Below are 19,953 nucleotides of genomic sequence, written 5' to 3' on the forward strand. Positions count from 1 at the left end.
ATAGTGTCTGGAGTCCCCTGGCGCTGTCCCTCCATTCAGTGTTAAACCATACCATCTCATTGAAGTTGTTATAGTGCCTGGAGTCCCCTGGCGCTGTCCCTCCATTCAGTGTTAAACCATTCCATCTCATTGAAGTGGTTATAGTGTCTGGAGTCCCCTGACGCTGTCCCTCCATTCAGTGTTAAACCATTCCATCTCATTGAAGTGGTTATAGTGCCTGGAGTGCCCTGAACCTGTTCATCCATTCAGTGTTAAACCATTCCATCTCATTGAAGTGGTTATAGTGCATGGTGTCCCCTGGCGCTGTCCCTCCATTCAGTGTTAAACCATTCCATCTCATTGAAGTGGTTATAGTGCCTGGAGTCCCCTGAACCTGTTCATCCATTCAGTGTTAAACCATTCCATCTCATTGAAGTGGTTATAGTGCATGGTGTCCCCTGGCGCTGTCCCTCCATTCAGTGTTAAACCATTCCTTCTCATTGAAGTGGTTATAGTTCCCGGAGTCCCCTGGCGCTGTCCCTCCATTCAGTGTTAAACCATTCCATCTCATTGAAGTGGTTATAGTGCCTGGAGTCCCCTGGCGCTGTCCCTCCATTCAGTGTTAAACCATTCCATCTCATTGAAGTGGTTATAGTGCCTGGAGTCCCCTGGCGCTGTCCCTCCATTCAGTGTTAAACCATTCCATCTGATTGAAGTGGTTATAGTGTCTGGAGTCCCCTGGCGCTGTCCCTCCATTCAGTGTTAAACCATTCCATCTCATTGAAGTGGTTATAGTGCCTGGAGTCCCCTGGCGCTGTCCCTCCATTCAGTGTTAAACCATTCCATCTCATTGAAGTGGTTATAGTGCCTGGAGTCCCCTGACGCTGTCCCTCCATTCAGTGTTAAACCATTCCATCTCATTGAAGTGGTTATAGTGCCTGGAGTCCCCTGGCACTGTCCCTCCATTCAGTGTTAAACCATTCCATCTGATTGAAGTGGTTATAGTGCCTGGAGTCCCCTGGCGCTGTCTCTCCATTCAGTGTTAAACCATTCCATCTGATTGAAGTGGTTATAGTGCCTGGAGTTCCCTGTGGCTGTCCCTCCTTTCAGTGTTAAACCATTCCATCTCATTGAAGTGGTTATAGTGCCTGGAGTCCCCTGGCGCTGTCCCTCCATTCAGTGTTAAACCATTCCATCTCATTGAAGTGGTTATAGTGCCTGGAGTCCCCTGGCGCTGTCCCTCCATTCAGTGTTAAACCATTCCATCTGATTGAAGTGGTTATAGTGTCTGGAGTCCCCTGGCGCTGTCCCTCCATTCAGTTTTAAACCATTCCATCTCATTGAAGTGGTTATAGTGCCTGGAGTCCCCTGGCACTGTCCCTCCATTCAGTGTTAAACCATTCCATCTGATTGAAGTGGTTATAGTGCCTGGAGTCCCCTGGCGCTGTCCCTCCATTCAGTGTTAAACCATTCCATCTCATTGAAGTGGTTATAGTGCCTGGAGTCCCCTGGCGCTGTCCCTCCATTCAGTGTTAAACCATTCCATCTGATTGAAGTGGTTATAGTGTCTGGAGTCCCCTGGCGCTGTCCCTCCTTTCAGTGTTAAACCATTCCATCTCATTGAAGTGGTTATAGTGCCTGGAGTCCCCTGGCGCTGTCCCTCCATTCAGTGTTAAACCATTCCATCTCATTGAAGTGGTTATAGTGCCTGGAGTCCCCTGGCGCTGTCCCTCCATTCAGTGTTAAACCATTCCATCTGATTGAAGTGGTTATAGTGTCTGGAGTCCCCTGGCGCTGTCCCTCCATTCAGTTTTAAACCATTCCATCTCATTGAAGTGGTTATAGTGCCTGGAGTCCCCTGGCACTGTCCCTCCATTCAGTGTTAAACCATTCCATCTGATTGAAGTGGTTATAGTGCTTGGAGTCCCCTGGCGCTGTCTCTCCATTCAGTGTTAAACCATTCCATCTGATTGAAGTGGTTATAGTGCCTGGAGTTCCCTGTGGCTGTCCCTCCTTTCAGTGTTAAACCATTCCATCTCATTGAAGTGGTTATAGTGCCTGGAGTCCCCTGGCGCTGTCCCTCCATTCAGTGTTAAACCATTCCATCTCATTGAAGTGGTTATAGTGCCTGGAGTCCCTTGGCGCTGTCCCTCCATTCAGTGTTAAACCATTCCATCTCATTGAAGTGGTTATAGTGCCTGGAGTCCCCTGACGCTATCCCTCCATTCAGTGTTAAACCATTCCCTCTCACTGAAGTGGTTATAGTGCCTGGAGTCCCTTGGCGCTGTCCCTCCATTCAGTGTTAAACCATTCCATCTGATTGAAGTGGTTATAGTGTCTGGAGTCCCCTGGCGCTGTCCCTCCATTCAGTGTTAAACCATTCCATCTCATTGAAGTGGTTATAGTGTCTGGAGTCCCCTGACGCTGTCCCTCCATTCAGTGTTAAACCATTCCATCTCATTGAAGTGGTTATAGTGTCTGGAGTCCCCTGACGCTGTCCCTCCATTCAGTGTTAAACCATTCCATCTCATTGAAGTGGTTATAGTGCCTGGAGTGCCCTGAAACTGTTCCTCGATTCAGTGTTAAACTATTCCTTCTCGTTGAAGTGGTTATAGTGCCTGGAGTCCCCTGGCGCTGTCCCTCCATTCAGTGTTAAACCATTCCATCTCATTGAAGTGGTTATAGTGCCTGGAGTCCCCTGAACCTGTTCATCCATTCAGTGTTAAACCATTCCATCTCATTGAAGTGGTTATAGTGCATGGTGTCCCCTGGCGCTGTCCCTCCATTCAATGTTAAACCATTCCATCTCATTGAAGTGGTTATAGTGCCTGGAGTGCCCTGAAACTGTTCCTCGATTCAGTTTTAAACTATTCCTTCTCGTTGAAGTGGTTATAGTGCCTGGAGTCCCCTGGCGCTGTCCCTCCATTCAGTGTTAAACCATTCCATCTCATTGAAGTGGTTATAGTGCCTGGAGTCCCCTGGCGCTGTCCCTCCATTCAGTGTTAAACCATTCCATCTCATTGAAGTGGTTATAGTGCCTGGAGTCCCCTGGCGCTGTCCCTCCATTCAGTGTTAAACTATTCCATCTCATTGAAGTGGTTATAGTGCCTGGAGTCCCCTGGCGCTGTCCCTCCATTCAGTGTTAAACCATTCCATCTCATTGAAGTGGTTATAGTGCCTGGAGTCCCCTGGCGCTATCTCTCCATTCAGTGTTAAACCATTCCATCTCATTGAAGTGGTTATAGTGCCTAGAGTCCCCTGGCGCTGTCCCTCCATTCAGTGTTAAACCATTCCATCTCATTGAAGTGGTTATAGTGCCTGGAGTCCCCTGGCGCTGTCCCTCCATTCAGTGTTAAACCATTCCATCTCATTAAAGTGGTTATAGTGCCTGGAGTCCCCTGACGCTGTCCCTCCATTCAGTGTTAAACCATTCCATCTCATTGAAGTGGTTATAGTGCCTGGAGTCCCCTGGGGCTGTCCCTCCATTCAGTGTTAAACCATTCCATCTCATTAAAGTGGTTATAGTGCCTGGAGTCCCCTGACGCTGTCCCTCCATTCAGTGTTAAACCATTCCATCTCATTGAAGTGGTTATAGTGCCTGGAGTCCCCTGGGGCTGTCCCTCCATTCAGTGTTAAACCATTCCATCTCATTAAAGTGGTTATAGTGCCTGGAGTCCCCTGGCGCTGTCCCTCCATTCAGTGTTAAACCATTCCATCTCATTGAAGTGGTTATAGTGCCTGGAGTCCCCTGGGGCTGTTCCTCGATTCAGTGTTAAACCATTCCATCTCATTGAAGTGGTTATAGTGCCTGGAGTCCCCTGGCGCTGTCCCTCCATTCAGTGTTAAACCATTCCATCTCATTGAAGTGGTTATAGTGCCTGGAGTCCCCTGGCGCTGTCCCTCCATTCAGTGTTAAACCATTCCATCTCATTGAAGTGGTTATAGTGCCTGGAGTCCCCTGGCGCTGTCCCTCCATTCAGTGTTAAACCATTCCATCTCATTGAAGTGGTTATAGTGCCTGGAGTCCCCTGGGGCTGTTCCTCGATTCAGTGTTAAACCATTCCATCTCATTGAAGTGGTTATAGTGCCTGGAGTCCCCTGGCGCTGTCCCTCCATTCAGTGTTCAGCTATTTATGAGCAGTTTAACACTGAATTAACATCCCTGATTTACACAGCCCCAGCCCCACTGGAGGTGTGGCCAAGGCAGAGATTATGCATTAATTCAAGTGACACGGATCATACCAGCAATGGGCGCTGTGGTAGGTTGAATGCAGTCAGCTGACACTCTCGGCCAACCACAGCTGCCCATTGCTGCTCAGGCTAATACTTCCTCATTAGCAGAGGCAGCACAGAGCATTCAGTGTTAAACCATTCCAGAGCATTCAGTGTTAAACCAGTGTTAAAGCACTCTCGTTTAGCATTAAGACAGTAAACAATTTCACAGAAATTAGAAGATATGCAGAGGCAGGCTACAAAATTCATAAGGGGGATGGAAGACTTCATTAATGAAGAAACGCTAGTAAAACAACATTTGTCAAGAGAAATGATATACAAATAATCTGATAACTGGTTCATTATTAGGACTGTACAAAAGACAAGAGAGCCAGAAAAAAACAGACTGCACCAAATAGGAAATACTAGCTAATCTTATGCAGATTTTTGTATACACAATATTATATAGAAAAACATTGAGATAAAACAATAATAAAGAGATTTTGCCTACAGCAATGGAAAGGGTTCTTTACAGTAATGAAGATATGGACATTTCTGCCTAACGAGGTTGTACTTTTAAAGACTTCATATAAAAGTGAATATATTTGGTAACAGATAAATGATCCAAAGGAGAAATCGGATTGTAATTGAAGGAATTCATTTCCATTTGGACCATGATGTTCAGCTTTGAGGAGTTTCAACTTTGAGGTACACTCTTTTTTTAGCCCAGATCCCCAAGCTGATCCCTAAATACATGGGAAACACCAGGTGATTTCAGTGGCTGAGGAACAGATCGCATTGCTATAAGGAGCTGGCGAGGAATGAGTTTTTCTACTGGACATAAACTAACCAAGAATGAGAGGCAAACGATGAAGATGGGAGTCTAAACTAGCTTCAAAGACCAGAGGGCCAGGTCACTGTATGACACACGGGGAGCGGGGTCTTCCTACCTGATACTGTGGCATAGCGAATGAGTTGCTAAATCCCCCGCCACTGATGTAGTCCGTCACTTCGTAGGTAACCTGGAATGGGTTCTTGAAAGATGTTCCGCCTACTGTTGTTACATATGGACTGGATAGATAACACGGAAAAAGGAACATTATCCGGGACAGTTTGTAAGCACTAATAGCCAACTCCGGGCACATACACAACTTTTATACATTTTATAGCCTTTGGTCTTGCTGTATATTTGAATAAATAGTTTATTTCAATAGTTTTTGCAAAAATCAATAAGTACATTTTTTGCCATATCCTCCTCTTTAACTCCGCCTCATCTGCTCCATGATAACATCCTTCCTTCTGGTTTCCCTACCTGAGTACCTGATCTCACAGCTTCCTGTCCCTGTCCAATAACACGGCTGGACATGTGACCATGAAGCACATCAAAGCTAATGAATCACAGCTTGTTTGTACTATCTCTGCAATGCCTTTACAACAGAAGGGGCCACTCTCTGCCTATATTACTTATTTTTCTTCACATATGGAACCCTTAAAGACAGAGATTGGTTAGCAGGCTGTAGAAGGGTCCACAAAGCCCACTTGCAGGGGAGTATGTGAGTGGTAGGTCCGAGTGTGTGAATGCAGGTTTGTGTGTAGTGTCCATGTTCTATAGGATTAATATTGTGCAGGGTTGTATTTGTACATATTGTTAGTGTGTGTGCAGGGTTGTATTTGTACATATTGTCAGTACATATTGTCAGCGTAATGTTAATGGGGTTTTATTTGTGTGCAGCGTCATACACATGTGTAATTTCAATATGGTGGAGGGTTGTACAGTGGCGGATCCAAAACCTGATCTCGGAAGGGGCACTTGTAGATTATTGTCAGGATCGGGACAGGGATCCAACACGCAGAGTACAAACAGTAGCCAGATACGTATACCGGACCTTAGAATGGCCGGACTAACGTAAGTAGTACAGTATAGAATGGTCAAAGACAAGCCGAGGTCGAGGGTAACAGAAGACAGGTAAGCGAGAGACAAGCCGAATCAAGGGTAACAGAGATAAGCAGAGTAAGGTAAACAAGCCGGGTCAAAACCAAAAGGGATAATAGAATACACAAGCACTGAGTGACTAGAACAAGCTAGAACCACGACAGGGCAATGAGCTAATGAAAGAAGCTCTGTTAAATACCCTGTTCAGAGCAGTAACCACGCCCCCAAGACGTCCTGATTGGTCCTGCAGCCATTGACTGACAGGTTGTTCCGGGGGAGTGTCCTGATGACTACTTCCTGCCTAGATGCTGTAAAAGGCAGTCACTCCCTCGCGGCCGGCCTAGCATGACCGGATAGACCGCGGGGAAGGGAGCCATCAGACCGTCTGGATGGAGGAACAGCTAAGTCTCTACCTCTTTCGGAGGTAGAGACCACAGGTACCCTGACAGTACCCCCCCTCTCAGATACGCCCACCGGGCGGAATGAACCGGGACGAGATGGGAAGCGAGAGTGATATGCCCTGCGGAGACGGGGAGCATGAACATCCTCCTGAGGTACCCAACTCCTCTCCTCAGGACCATATCCCTTCCAATCAACCAGATATTGTACTCTCCCCCGGGAGATTCGAGAATCAATAATAGAGTTAACCTCATACTCCTCCTGACCCTCCACCTGAACGGGGCGAGGAGGGGCTATTGTGGAGGAAAATCTGTTACATATGAGTGGTTTCAGCAATGAAACGTGAAACGAGTTCGGGATGCGTAAGGTATTAGGAAGAGCTAAACGATACGCAACTGGATTGATACGGGTCAGCACCCTGTAGGGTCCAATATAACGAGGAGCGAACTTCATGGAGGGCACTTTTAAACGGATGTTCCTCGTGCTCAGCCATACCCTATCACCTGGAACAAAGACCGGAGCCGCCCTTCTACGTTTATCAGCGTGTTTCTTGACCAACATAGAGTTGTGCACAAGGATTTGTCGAGTTTGATCCCACAACTTCCTCAAATTGGCAACATGAACATCAACCGACGGCACCCCCTGGGAAGGGGAATCCGAAGGAAGAATAGACGGATGAAAACCATAATTCATGAAGAAGGGGCTTGAATGAGTAGAATCGCAAACGAGATTGTTGTGTGCAAACTCCGCCCAAGGAATCAAACCGACCCAATCATCCTGGTGTTCAGAAACAAAGCATCGTAAATATTGTTCAATTTTCTGGTTGGTACGTTCAGCAGCTCCGTTAGACTGAGGATGATAGGCAGAAGAAAAGTTTAATTTAATACCAAGTTGAGAGCAGAAGGACCTCCAAAAGCGGGAAACAAATTGGGAGCCTCTGTCCGATACAATTTGAGAGGGTATCCCATGTAGGCGAAAAATCTCCTTAGCGAATATCTCTGCCAATTCGGGAGAAGACGGGAGTTTAGGCAGGGGAATGAAGTGTGCCATCTTAGTAAACCTGTCAACCACGGTGAGGATAACAGTCTGTCTTTTAGAGATAGGTAGATCGACAATAAAGTCCATGGCCAAACAGGACCATGGTTTTTCTGGAACCTCCAAGGGTTGCAGGAATCCACATGGAAGCGTATGGGGTTGTTTGGTTTTAGTACAAACTTCACATGCAGCGATGAACTCCTCAATGTCCCTCCGTAAAGCAGGCCACCAGAAGTCCTTAGAGATCAACGCGTAAGTTTTGCGGATACCAGGATGTCCCGCCATCTTGCTATTATGTAAACACTGTAAAAGTTCCAGTTGAAGAGCAGGAGGAACGAAATGACGGCCCGCAGGAGTCTGTTTAGGTGCTAGATGTTGCAACTTAATGATCTCGGCCAGTAATGGAGAATGAATCCTGAGATTCGTATTAGCAATGATATTGCATTTCGGAACTATAGAAGAAAGAACTGGTTCAGGTACAGTAGAAGGTTCATATTGGCGAGATAATGCATCGGCTTTAGAGTTTTTAGAACCAGGTCTGTAAGTCAGTACATAATTGAAGTGAGTCAGGAATAAGGACCAACGAGCTTGTCTAGAGGATAAGCGCTTAGCCTCCCCAATATAGGACAAGTTTTTGTGGTCCGTCAAAATCGTAATCGGGTGTAGGGTCCCCTCCAACAAATGTCTCCACTCCTTTAAGGCTTTAATGACTGCTAACAGTTCCCTTTCTCCGATGTCATATCTGCTCTCAGGCCCAGAAAATTTCTTAGAGAAGAAACCACAAGGGTGTAACGGTTTATCCACCCCTAACCTTTGAGACAGAACAGCCCCAACTGCTGTCTCAGAGGCATCGACCTCGAGCAAGAAAGGCAGAGTCGTATCAGGATGGACTAGAATGGGAGCCGAGGCAAAAAGTTCCTTGAGAGTCTTGAAAGCACCCAGAGCTTCCTTAGACCAGAACTTAGTATCAGCCCCTTGTTTGGTCATATTGGTAATAGGCGCAATGATAGAGGAGTATCCTTTAATGAAGCGCCTATAGTAGTTGGAAAAACCAATAAACCTTTGGATAGCCTTGAGTCCTTTGGGCAAGGGCCAGTCTAAAATAGATTGAAGTTTTACAGGATCCATTTTAAAACCCTCCCCAGAAATCACGTATCCAAGAAAGTCTACCTGAGACTGATCAAAACTGCACTTCTCCAATTTGCAATATAGACCATGTTGCAGCAGCTTGTGTAATACCTTTCTGACCTGTCTATGGTGAGTCTCAATCTCCTTAGAGTGTATTAGTATGTCGTCCAGGTAAACAATAACACAATCATGCTGAAACTCCCTAAGTACCTCATTAATCAAATCTTGAAATACTGCAGGAGCATTGCATAGTCCAAATGGCATAACAGTGTATTCGTAATGGCCATACCGGGTATTGAATGCCGTCATCCACTCGTGACCTTGCTGGATTCTCACCAAATTGTAAGCCCCTCTGAGATCTAACTTGGTGAAGATTTTGGAGCCCTTAAGACGATCAAATAACTCGGTAATCAGTGGGATAGGATAGGCATTTCTGACAGTTATTTTATTCAAGCCTCGGTAATCGATACAAGGTCTCAGCGTGCCATCCTTCTTCTTAATGAAAAAGAACCCAGCCCCGGCCGGAGAAGAAGACCTCCTGATGAATCCCTTTTCTAAATTCTCCCGAATATACTCCTCTAGAACCGAGTTTTCCTGAACAGACAAAGGATATACATGGCCCCTCGGAGGCATAGTGCCGGGTAGAAGCTTAATCTTACAGTCAAATGACCTGTGTGGAGGCAAAGAATCGGCATTCTTCTTGTCAAACACTGCCCTTAAGTCTAGGTAAAGGTCTGGTATTTGTCTTTCTGTGGACTGAGTAGGATTCTCCGGTATGTTAATATTAGCTAATGGAGAAACCTTGCACAAACACCGATCCTGGCAGCCCTGGCCCCACGAGAGTATGTCTCCTAACTCCCAATCGATAATAGGGTTATGTTTTTTCAACCATGGGTACCCCAGAACTATGGGAACGGAAGGAGACGAAATGAGCAGAAGAGATAAATTCTCCACGTGCAGGATACCAACATTTAAATTAATGGGTATGGTCTCACGAAAGATAACAGGGTCTAGTAGTGGTCTACCATCTATGGCCTCAACGGCCAAAGGTGTCTCCCTTTGCTGGGATGGGAAATTGTTCTTACTAGCAAAGGCTTGGTCGATAAAATTCTCAGCAGCACCGGAATCTATCAATGCCATAGCCCTTACTACTTCCTTCCCCCAAGTTAAGGAAACTGGTAGCAGAAGCCTGTGATCTTTATAATCAGGAGTAGAGGACAAAATAGAAACACCCAAGGCCTGTCCTCTAGAGAGACTTAGGTGCGAGCGTTTCCCGGGCGGTTAGAACAGTTCGAGAGTAAATGACCCTTGGCTCCACAATACATACACAAACCCTCTCTTCTCCTGTGCTGTCTTTCCTCCTCAGAGAGGCGGGTATACCCTATCTGCATAGGTTCAGTAAGCAAAGATATCGTGGAGTCAGGACTTGGAACAGCGGGAGCTAACCTAAAAGAAGGTCTCTGGTTCCCCTCTCGAGTGTTCTGTCTCTCTCTTAGACGTTCATCTATACGAGAGATGAACGAAATTAAATCCTCTAAATTCTCAGGGAGTTCTCTGGTAGCAACCTCATCAAGGATTACATCAGATAGGCCATTCAAAAATACATCCATATACGCCTGCTCATTCCACTTGATTTCTGCCGCCAGAGACCTGAACTCTAGTGCATAATCCACCAGTGTTCGGTTCTCCTGTCTCAGGCGCAACAGTAATCTGGCTGCATTAACCTTTCTACCTGGAGGGTCAAATGTTCTTCTAAAAGCAGCTACAAATGCGTTATAGTTATAAACTAATGGATTATCGTTCTCCCATAGTGGGTTGGCCCATCTCAGAGCTTTCTCAATGAGTAGGGTGATAATAAATCCTACTTTTGCCCTATCTGTAGGATAAGAGCGAGGTTGCAATTCAAAGTGGATACTAATTTGGTTTAAAAAACCACGACACTTCTCAGGAGCCCCACCATAGCGTACTGGGGGGGTAATGTGAGAAGAAGCACCCACTGTGGCTACCTCTAGACCTGAACCGACAGGAGAAACAGGGGTATTACGTATCTCCTCTGGTGGTTTATTGGCACAAGCTAATAGAGCCTGTAGCGCAAGCGCCATCTGATCCATTCTGTGATCCATGGCCTCAAACCTAGGATCAGGAGCAGCCAGCTGACTGTTTGTACTTGCAGGATCCATTGGCCCTGTCGTAATGTCAGGATCGGGACAGGGATCCAACACGCAGAGTACAAACAGTAGCCAGATACGTATACCGGACCTTAGAATGGCCGGACTAACGTAAGTAGTACAGTATAGAATGGTCAAAGACAAGCCGAGGTCGAGGGTAACAGAAGACAGGTAAGCGAGAGACAAGCCGAATCAAGGGTAACAGAGATAAGCAGAGTAAGGTAAACAAGCCGGGTCAAAACCAAAAGGGATAATAGAATACACAAGCACTGAGTGACTAGAACAAGCTAGAACCACGACAGGGCAATGAGCTAATGAAAGAAGCTCTGTTAAATACCCTGTTCAGAGCAGTAACCACGCCCCCAAGACGTCCTGATTGGTCCTGCAGCCATTGACTGACAGGTTGTTCCGGGGGAGTGTCCTGATGACTACTTCCTGCCTAGATGCTGTAAAAGGCAGTCACTCCCTCGCGGCCGGCCTAGCATGACCGGATAGACCGCGGGGAAGGGAGCCATCAGACCGTCTGGATGGAGGAACAGCTAAGTCTCTACCTCTTTCGGAGGTAGAGACCACAGGTACCCTGACAATTATTTAAAGAAATAATCCATGCACAATAACCACTACAGCTCTGTGTAATGGTTTATGGTGCCAGGAGTGCCGGGACCCCCTCCAAGAGTAGTCAAACCGTTTAAGAACAGTTTGACAACTTACCTGGGGTCTGCTGGGATATGGGGCTGTAGTAGGGTATAGGAGCAGTGGTGTGTGTGAGTGGTGCAGTGTGTGTGTGTGTGTGGGGGGGGGTTAGTGTGTGAATGTGTAGGGTGTGTGGGGCAATGTGTGTGTGGGGGCTGTGTATGTGGGGCAATGTGTGTGTGTCTGTGGGGCAGTATGTGTATGGGTGGGCAGTGTATGTGTGTGTGGGGCAGTGTGGTATGTATGGGGGGCAGTGTGTATGTGTGGGGGGGCAGTGTATGTGAGGGCAGTGTATGTGTGTGTGGGGGCAGTGTGGTGTATATGGGGGGGCAGTGTGTGGGGCAGTGTATGTGTGTTTGGGGGCAGTGAGTAAATGGGGGCAATGTGTGTGTGTGGGGGGCAGTGTATGTGAGGGCAATGTGTGTGGGGGGGTAGTGTATTTGGGGGGCAATGTGTGTGGGGGGGTAGTGTATGTGTGTGTGGGGCAGTGGGTGTGGGGGCAGTGTATGTGTGTGTGTGGCAGTGTATATGTGTGTGGGGGCAGTGAGTGTATGAGGGGCAGTGTGTTTATGGGGGGCAGTGTATGTGTGTGTGGGGGCAGTGAGTGTATGAGGGGGCAGTGTGTGTGTGTGGGGGCAGTGAGTGTATATGGGGCAGTGTATGTGTGTGTGTGGGGCAGTGTGTTTATGGGGGGCAGTGTATGTGGGGGCAGTGTGTGTGTGTGTGTGGGCAGTGTGTGTGTAGTGCAGTGTGTGAATGTGTGGTGGGGGTAGTGGGGCTTAAATGTATTTAATAACATTATTACCTTCTTACCTTTAATGATGGAGGAGGGGGGGCATTTCTCAATCTCTGGTGGTCCCAGTGGTCAGAGTAGCCTGCAGCTCCAGGGCTAGAGTTCACTCTCGCAAGATTTGGAGCGTTGCCATGGTAATCGCGGCAACGTTCCGTGCTCGCGAGAGAAGGAGGAGCTGCAGGCTGAGCTCCCGGGTCCTCTCTCCCTCCCTCCCCTGCAAACTGCCAGCAATGTGCCTGCGGACTGGGGAATGAGATCTCTGATCTCTCCTCCGGTCTGTGAAGGCACATTAGCCGGCCGGGGAGACGCTCAGGGGAGGCAATTGCCCCGTTGCACCTCCCCCCCCCGGATCTGCCAGTGGGGTTGTATTTGTGAAGAGTGTCAGTGTGTGCGCAGCATTCTATTCGTGCATAATGGAGTACAGGTGCAGAGTTGTATTTGTGCTTAGTGTCTGTATCGTGCAGGCAGGGCCGTCTTAAGCACGGGACAAACGGGGCAGCTGCCCAGGGCCCAGTGACTTCAGGGGGCTCAAAGCTGATGCCCTATGGGCCCCGCTGCCCTCAAGAATACCCTCCCCCCCCCACCCATTGCTGCAAGGCCACACACTTGTTTTTAGCAGGGGCCCTGTCACGCGCTAAAAACAGCGCAACTGGCCCCTTGCTTTTCGGCAGCCGTCTGGGAGAAAGTGACAGCTGCTAGTCACTTCCTTTCATAAAGAGAGAAGTCGTGGGGGAGGGGGGGGGAGAGAAGGGCAGAAGGAGCTGTGCAGGAGGGAAGAGGAAGAGGCAGTGAGGAGGGTGGGTTTAAACCTGTCTGTCTGTGTGTGTCAGTATGTCTGTGTGTATTAGTATTTATGTCAGTATATGTGAATGTGTGTGAGGGTCAGTATGTCTATCAGTGTAGGTGGCTGTGTATCAGTATGTCAGTCAGTGTATGTATCTTTGTGTGTCAGTATGTCTGTCAGCGTATGTATCCTTGTGTGTCAGTATGTCTGTCGGTGTATGTATTTGTGTGTGTCAGTATGTCTGCCAGTATATGTATTTGTGTGTGTCAGTATGCTTGCCGGTGCATGTGTCTGTCTGACAGTATATGTGTCAGTGTATCTGTGTGTTGTCAGTGTATGTATCTGTATGTAGTCAGTGTGAGTATGTGTATCTGCATGTGTCAGATACACATACACTGACAGACTGTATGTCTGTCAGTGTATGTGTGTTTGCCAGTATGTCTGTGTATGTGTATGTGTCAGTATGTCTGTCAGTGTATGTATCAGTATGTCTCTCAGTGTATGTGTCTGTGTTCATATGTCTGACAGTATATGTATCTGTATGTGTGTGTGCATCTTTATGTGTGTATCTGTATGTTATCACTGTGTGTATCTGTAGTATCTGTATGTAGTCAGTGTGTACACCTATGTGTTTGAGCATCTGCATGTGTGTCAGGTTGTGTATAGCAGTGTATCTGCATTTGTTTCAGTGTGTCAGTGTGTATCTGTGTGTATCACAGTGTGTGTGTGCAGAGTATGTACATATATCTCAGCATTGATACACCAACACTACATACAAACACACTCCTGCACTGAAACCTTAACACTACATACAAAAACATTTTGGTGTTAAATACCAATAATATATAAGCATATCCCTACATTCAAAAAACAACACTACACACAAATACAACCCTGCAAGCATGGGGAAATGATAGAGCCCCATTGTATATGCTTTGTCAGACTCTGCGCCTCTGTATCTTTATCCTTTTTACCAGCTGTGTCAAATGATTATTTTCACCTCCACCCCAAGCTCGAGTACTCCAACCAAATCCCCTGTTGTGGCAAACACAGCCACTGTATATTGTTATTCCTGTATGTATCATGTTATTGCATATGTGTATACCACTTTAAAGAACCAAGCGTATGTGTGTTATGTATAACATGGTTCTGGTGATCTATAGCGTTCGTATGCTGACGGCATGAAAACCGCCAGCATTCATGCAATTGTTTCACGAACAGTGAATTTCAACACTGTTCGTGAAACGAACAAACTACCGAATGGAGACCACACACAGGAGGTAGTGTGGCTCCCATTAAGGATTGCAACATTGTTGCAATCGGTAATTAAGAGGATTCAGGGTGGCCGTCGTTCGACTACCGACCACGCGGCAGTCGGCCATCTTGGATCCTTTGTTAGCCCAACGATATTTGGTCGTCGAGCGCCTGGAACTAAAATCGGCTACTTGGCGGCACGAATACCGCTGGACTTCCAAGCCGTTCGGGAGCCCCCGTCCTTCGGTAATGTGTTTCTCTAAGGTCAGTCGGTAGTTTAAATGTAACTTAGAAATAATGTGTGTTTCGTGAGGCGTTTGGTTATTTTAACTGGGATCAGAGTGGTACTTTCACGAAATGTGCGCTCAGATCCCAGCTATCTACCGAACGTCTATACGTTTCAATCAACCTAATATTTTAAAAGACATGTATTTTTATGTAGAATATTGGTTCTGCTGCACGAGGAGATAATCCACTTAACTGTATATTCTAGTGGGAGTATCCCTCTCGTGCAGCGGTGCCTGATGGGAGAAATGCCCAGGTTATTCAGTCCCCCATGTAGTCCCCTACTGTACAACCCCTGGAATGTCTGTAGGGAAACCCCTTGCATGGGGAATCCCATAAATACTGTGACCTGTGAATAAAGAACTCAGTTGACTCCCAGCCTATGTTTCGTCTAGTTCTTGGGAGGGAAGGATTGTATGCTGATAGAGACTGATTGCCAGGAGTGTAAGCCACTTGGGAGCTTTTCCTGTTCGTCTGCTAGCAGCTATTCGTGAGGTTCCAGTTCGGGAGTTTGGAGTGCTACCTTATTCCCTTGTATGCAGTTCGGGAGTTTGCTGCATTCACTTATATCCAATTCGTGAGTTTTGGTGATTTTACAGTAGCTGTGCCTGTCTTTGAAAAGGGGATTATCGCCTAAACGATTTTAACCCCTTGTCTGCTGAAACGGTCCGTTACACCTGTCTTTCCCCCTTTTTACTAATTTACGGCAGGCCTGACCACTTCTCCATGACGTGACACTTAATAGATCAGTTGCTGTAAGCTGATTGAGCACGGCTGCCTCCTTCACTTTTCTGTTTTCATAACATTGCTGCATCTTAACGAATATTTTCAAACAAATACTTTGTCTCACCTGGAGGCTGGAAAGCTTGGACGAAATGTATCTTTGTCTTTTGCGATTTCTCTGCAACCAGCACCATCATCACCTGCAAAAAAACAAAAGTTATCCATTAACTCGCATCTAAAAACCACACCTTAGATCGCAAGCTCTTGGGCTTCTTAAGGGTGTGTTGACCCTGATAGTTACCAGACTAGCCCAAAGTCTAATTCACACCTCATGGTCTGATGATTAATCCCTGGTTTTTCCCTCTATTTTCTATTGCTATTTCCTACAACCTCCTGCAGTACCTGAAGCAAAGAGAATTGTGAGGCCTCGACTTGCAGCTTTCATGAATTCCACATTGATCCTCTGCATGTAGGCTGTGGACAGACTGTCCTCGTCGTCTCCATAACTGATGGTGTGGACCCATGGGATCTTGGAAGTGTTACTGAGCAGCAACATCCAGTCTAAAAATGGCTCCTGGGACTCATGGCGGCCTGAAAGGACAATGATTAAAGATATAGAGTTGCAATTTAACTGGAAATCAGCTGTCTTTCCTAGTATTCAGTAGACACAGGCAAATTTCATTACACAATAACAACTCAGCTAACACAGGGGGTTTTCAGGGCTCTGCTGAATCGCTCAATGTCATTCTGTTCCCATATTCCTGTAACAAAGGAAGACAAGCCCCCACCAGAGGAGGAAGGAGGTGGACACCCAGGGTAACTCAGAGTGGTGGTAGAAGGAGGGAGGTGGACACCCAGCGTAAGTCAGAATTTTTGAAGGAGGAGGAAGGTGGACACCCAGGGTAACTCGGAGTGGTAGCAAGAAAAGGGAGGTGGAAACCCAGGGTTACTTACAGTAGTGCTAAGAAAAGGGAGGTGGACAACTAGGGCAACTTAGAGTGATGGTAGCAGGAGGGAGTTTGTTACAAGCTGCCATTTGTTACAATGCTGCTGCCCATCCCATGTGTTCCCTATTAAGGGTTAATAAGTATATAGGGGTGTATATAAAAAATACCCCTTTCTCATTAGAGATATCTTTGCCAGAAGCTCAAGGAAGCAGGCTGAAGGGTCAGTGTTAGGACCCGCTTAGGGGGGTCTGCCTTGACGTTGGCAGGCGGGCATTCCCTCCAATGGCCATTGGAGCAACTAAATGACCTCCATTTGTCTAAATATACATAGGGATTAAGGAGAAAGCGCAAGTAACATTTTCTTTTCTTTGGTTTTTGCCATTTGTAACTGGCCCTTTAACCCCTTAAGGAACATACTTCTGGAATAAAAGGGAATCATTTCACACATGCCATGTGTCCTTAAGGGGTTAAATTACAAATTGCCCTGCTTCCCTGGGTTGTGGAGAAGCCTATTTGCCAGCCTCCTTCCTCATGACTATGGCCCCTGGGAGAATTGTCATTTTTCTGTGTGAAATTGACCGGCCGCACAGCCCAAATCTATGGAACTGTTTGGGCAGGAAAATGTGCTTGCGGTCGGTCATAAAGGACTTCCGTCTAACTTTTTATCCACTGGAGGGATTTGTGTGATTTTTGGTTATGTTTATATTTAAAGTATGCTGATTCTGAATATGTAATTATTATGATTTTTAAGATTGGTCGTATATTTTTAAAGTTACAGTGTATGTATAAAAACAATATTTTTCCTGCCTGTGATAATTATCTTAACCATTGTGTACCATAATTATATCACAGGCAGAGGGGGATGATTTTGTGTGTAATTGCTGGGAGTGTTTTTTGTAATGTACGTGTGTTATTGGTTGTTCTGTAAAACCCTGTGGGTGGTCCTATGTAAGGGAAACCTGCATGTTACAAACTACCATTTGTAACTGGCCCTTTAAATGACAAATTTCCCTGCTTCCCTGGGTTGTGGAGAAGCCTATTTGCCAGCCTTCTTCATGACTATGGCCCCTGGAAGATTGTGCTCCTGAAAACGTATAGACTTTTACTGGGTGTGTATGGCCCTTTAAGAACCGTCTGGGGACATATTGTGACTTTGGTGAACAATACCCCTTTAAGACTATGTCCCCAGACCTGTAAAATAACTTGTTCCTGCCTTTCTCCCACTTGGTTCAGTAAATGGGGCTTACTGAACCAAGTACCACACAGGCGGACCACCCAGAAGTGGAAGTGTGCAGGCAATTTACCTCCCAGGCTGGGAGTCTGCTGTAGGTAAATTGCCGAACGCTGGGTGGCCCCAGTTCGTGTTACCCTCAACTCGCAGCCTCGACTCGTGTTGTAGGGATCCGGGAATATTAGCTTCACTATAGCTATTGGGATATTCTACATTTACAGGCTCTCTACCGAATGGAATATTGTTCGACTCTCTAATTTCGGAAACCCAGGACATCTAAGCGATCCAACCTCTGGCTAGACCGGAGGTAATCGTAACACTGCATAAAAGAAAGCCCTTTGGGTGTCCATAAAACAGAATGACTTGACCCTCTAACTTGCAGCCTCGACTCATGTTTGTAGGGGACAGCTATAATCACTACAGGGATTGCTATGCTCTTCATACTCCCTTGGCTACTGAGCTCTTGTAAGAGCTCTTGTTCCTGATCCTGCTTCGCTCTACAGAAGGAAGAGGTTCACCTACTGGAACCTGGAGCCTGGTCGTAGGTCCAGGGCGCAGAGCAGACGGCGAGATACCAGCCCAGCAGCGGTGGTTCGTGGAGTCTGCAGTACTTTTGGTGTCTACGCTGTATGGTGTCTACGGTGCTGATGGTCCTTTGGTGAGCGCTAGGAGCATCCTTTCTACAGTCCAACTTCCAGCCAGCCTGGAGGCAACCGTAACAGAGGTGAACAGCCAGAGTAACTCAGACTGGTGGAAGGAGATGGAGGTAGACACCCAAAGTAACTCAGAGTGGTGGTAGGAATAAGGAGGTGGACACTCATAGGACTTGTGGGGGTCCCTAGTAATATTATATATGTTTTGGGGTATTGTATGCTTTATATTTTGTACCTCTATTGCCTGGGAAATAATTAGTCTAAGCAAAGAGAGGACATTATCTCCCAGACACAGAAATGCCTGCGCGTGTTTTCCTATACTTTTGCTGGAGACCCCATGCTGGGTCTTGCCATAATAAAGGATTCCAGTTGTACCCTTCCTCAAGTCTCGGCTGATGTTTGGGTATGCGAACGACAAAGCACTTGATTTTTAACTTAACTCAGAGTGGTAGCAGGAGGAGGACACTCAGAGTGGTAATAGGAGAAGAGAGGTGAATATTCAGGGTAACATGGACTGGTGATAGGAGGAGGGAAGTGAACACCCAGGGTAACTCCGAGTGGTGGTAGGAGACGGAAGTAGACACCCAAAGTAACTCAGAGTGGTGGTAGCAGGAGTAGGTAGGTGGACACCCTGGGTAACTCAGAGTGGTGGTAGAAAAGGGAGGTGGACACCAGGGTAACATAAAATGGTGGAAGGAGGAGGGAGGTGGACACCCAGGGTAACACATAGTGACGGTAGGAGGAGGAGGAGGGAGGTGGACAGGGTAACTCAGAGTGGTAGCAGGAGGAGGATATTCAGGGTAACTTAGAGTGGTAATAGTAGAAGGGTGGTGGATACTCAGGGTAACCCAGAGTGGTGAAAAAAATGGAAGAATGAGACAGCGCTTACTTAACTTATAGGCAGCAACCTTAAAAGGAATCCCTCAAACCCTTTAAAATAAGACAAGAAAAACAATAAAAAAAGGCTGCGCCACAATCAGTAATAAAAAGTCCAGTTAAAAGGCAAAAGTCCAAATATATTATCCTTACAAATGGTCTTTAGTGATGAGGTCTTCTACTATTGCAGTGGATCCACTTTATATGAAAGATAAAAAGAGAGAAGGACAACCAATGGTGCAGTATGTAAAATTCAAGTATAGACGTAAAGGAGTAATAATATAAAACTCACATTTGCCAGAGCTAATAACCAGCTCTGGGGTGAAGCGCATACAGCGGTTTAATCCCCGCTTGTGGGATATACATGGATTCCTCTCCGTCACTGTTGTCCAATTCTCGGATAAAAAGAGACAACCAATAGTGCTCACTGTATGGTAATATTGATAAAAGAATAAAAGAATGTACTTACAAGACAAGAGCAGACCAACTGCTCTGTGATGACAGCGTGGGTGGATTTATCCCCACCTAAGGATTTCTTTAGGTACAGCAAACTTCCAAAGATGTATTTCAGAGGTTTTACATAAAACCAATAAAAGGTGAATAAGATAATACTAAAAAGCCAGTATTTTTGGTCATTTTATTGTGCCAATTACCTTTTTTATAGACACATAATCTATTTTACCCTGGCTTTTTAGTATTATCTTATTCACCTTTTATTGGTTTTATGTAAAACCTCTGAAATACATCTTTGGAAGTTTCCTGTACCTAAAGAAATCCTTAGGTGGGGATAAATCCACCCACGCTGTCATCACAGAGCAGTTGGTCTGCTCTTGTCTTGTAAGTACATTCTTTTATTCTTT

At 46.3% G+C, this 19,953-nt stretch overlaps 1 protein-coding gene across 1 annotated transcript in view; it reads right to left on the reverse strand.

Moving 5' to 3' along the window:
- Window positions 1-19,953, reverse strand: part of TPP1 (tripeptidyl peptidase 1) — a 187,679-nt gene that overhangs the window by 25,694 nt on the left and 142,032 nt on the right. Inside the window, exons 8-10 of the mRNA XM_063433424.1 lie at window positions 15,789-15,977; window positions 15,514-15,586; window positions 5,142-5,262 (exon numbers count right to left, since the gene is read on the reverse strand). Coding sequence (XP_063289494.1) covers window positions 5,142-5,262; window positions 15,514-15,586; window positions 15,789-15,977 — 383 coding nt within the window. The remainder of the gene's footprint in view (window positions 1-5,141; window positions 5,263-15,513; window positions 15,587-15,788; window positions 15,978-19,953) is intronic.

Source organism: Pelobates fuscus, chromosome 1 (assembly GCF_036172605.1).
Source record: "Pelobates fuscus isolate aPelFus1 chromosome 1, aPelFus1.pri, whole genome shotgun sequence".
NCBI lineage: Eukaryota > Metazoa > Chordata > Amphibia > Anura > Pelobatidae > Pelobates > Pelobates fuscus.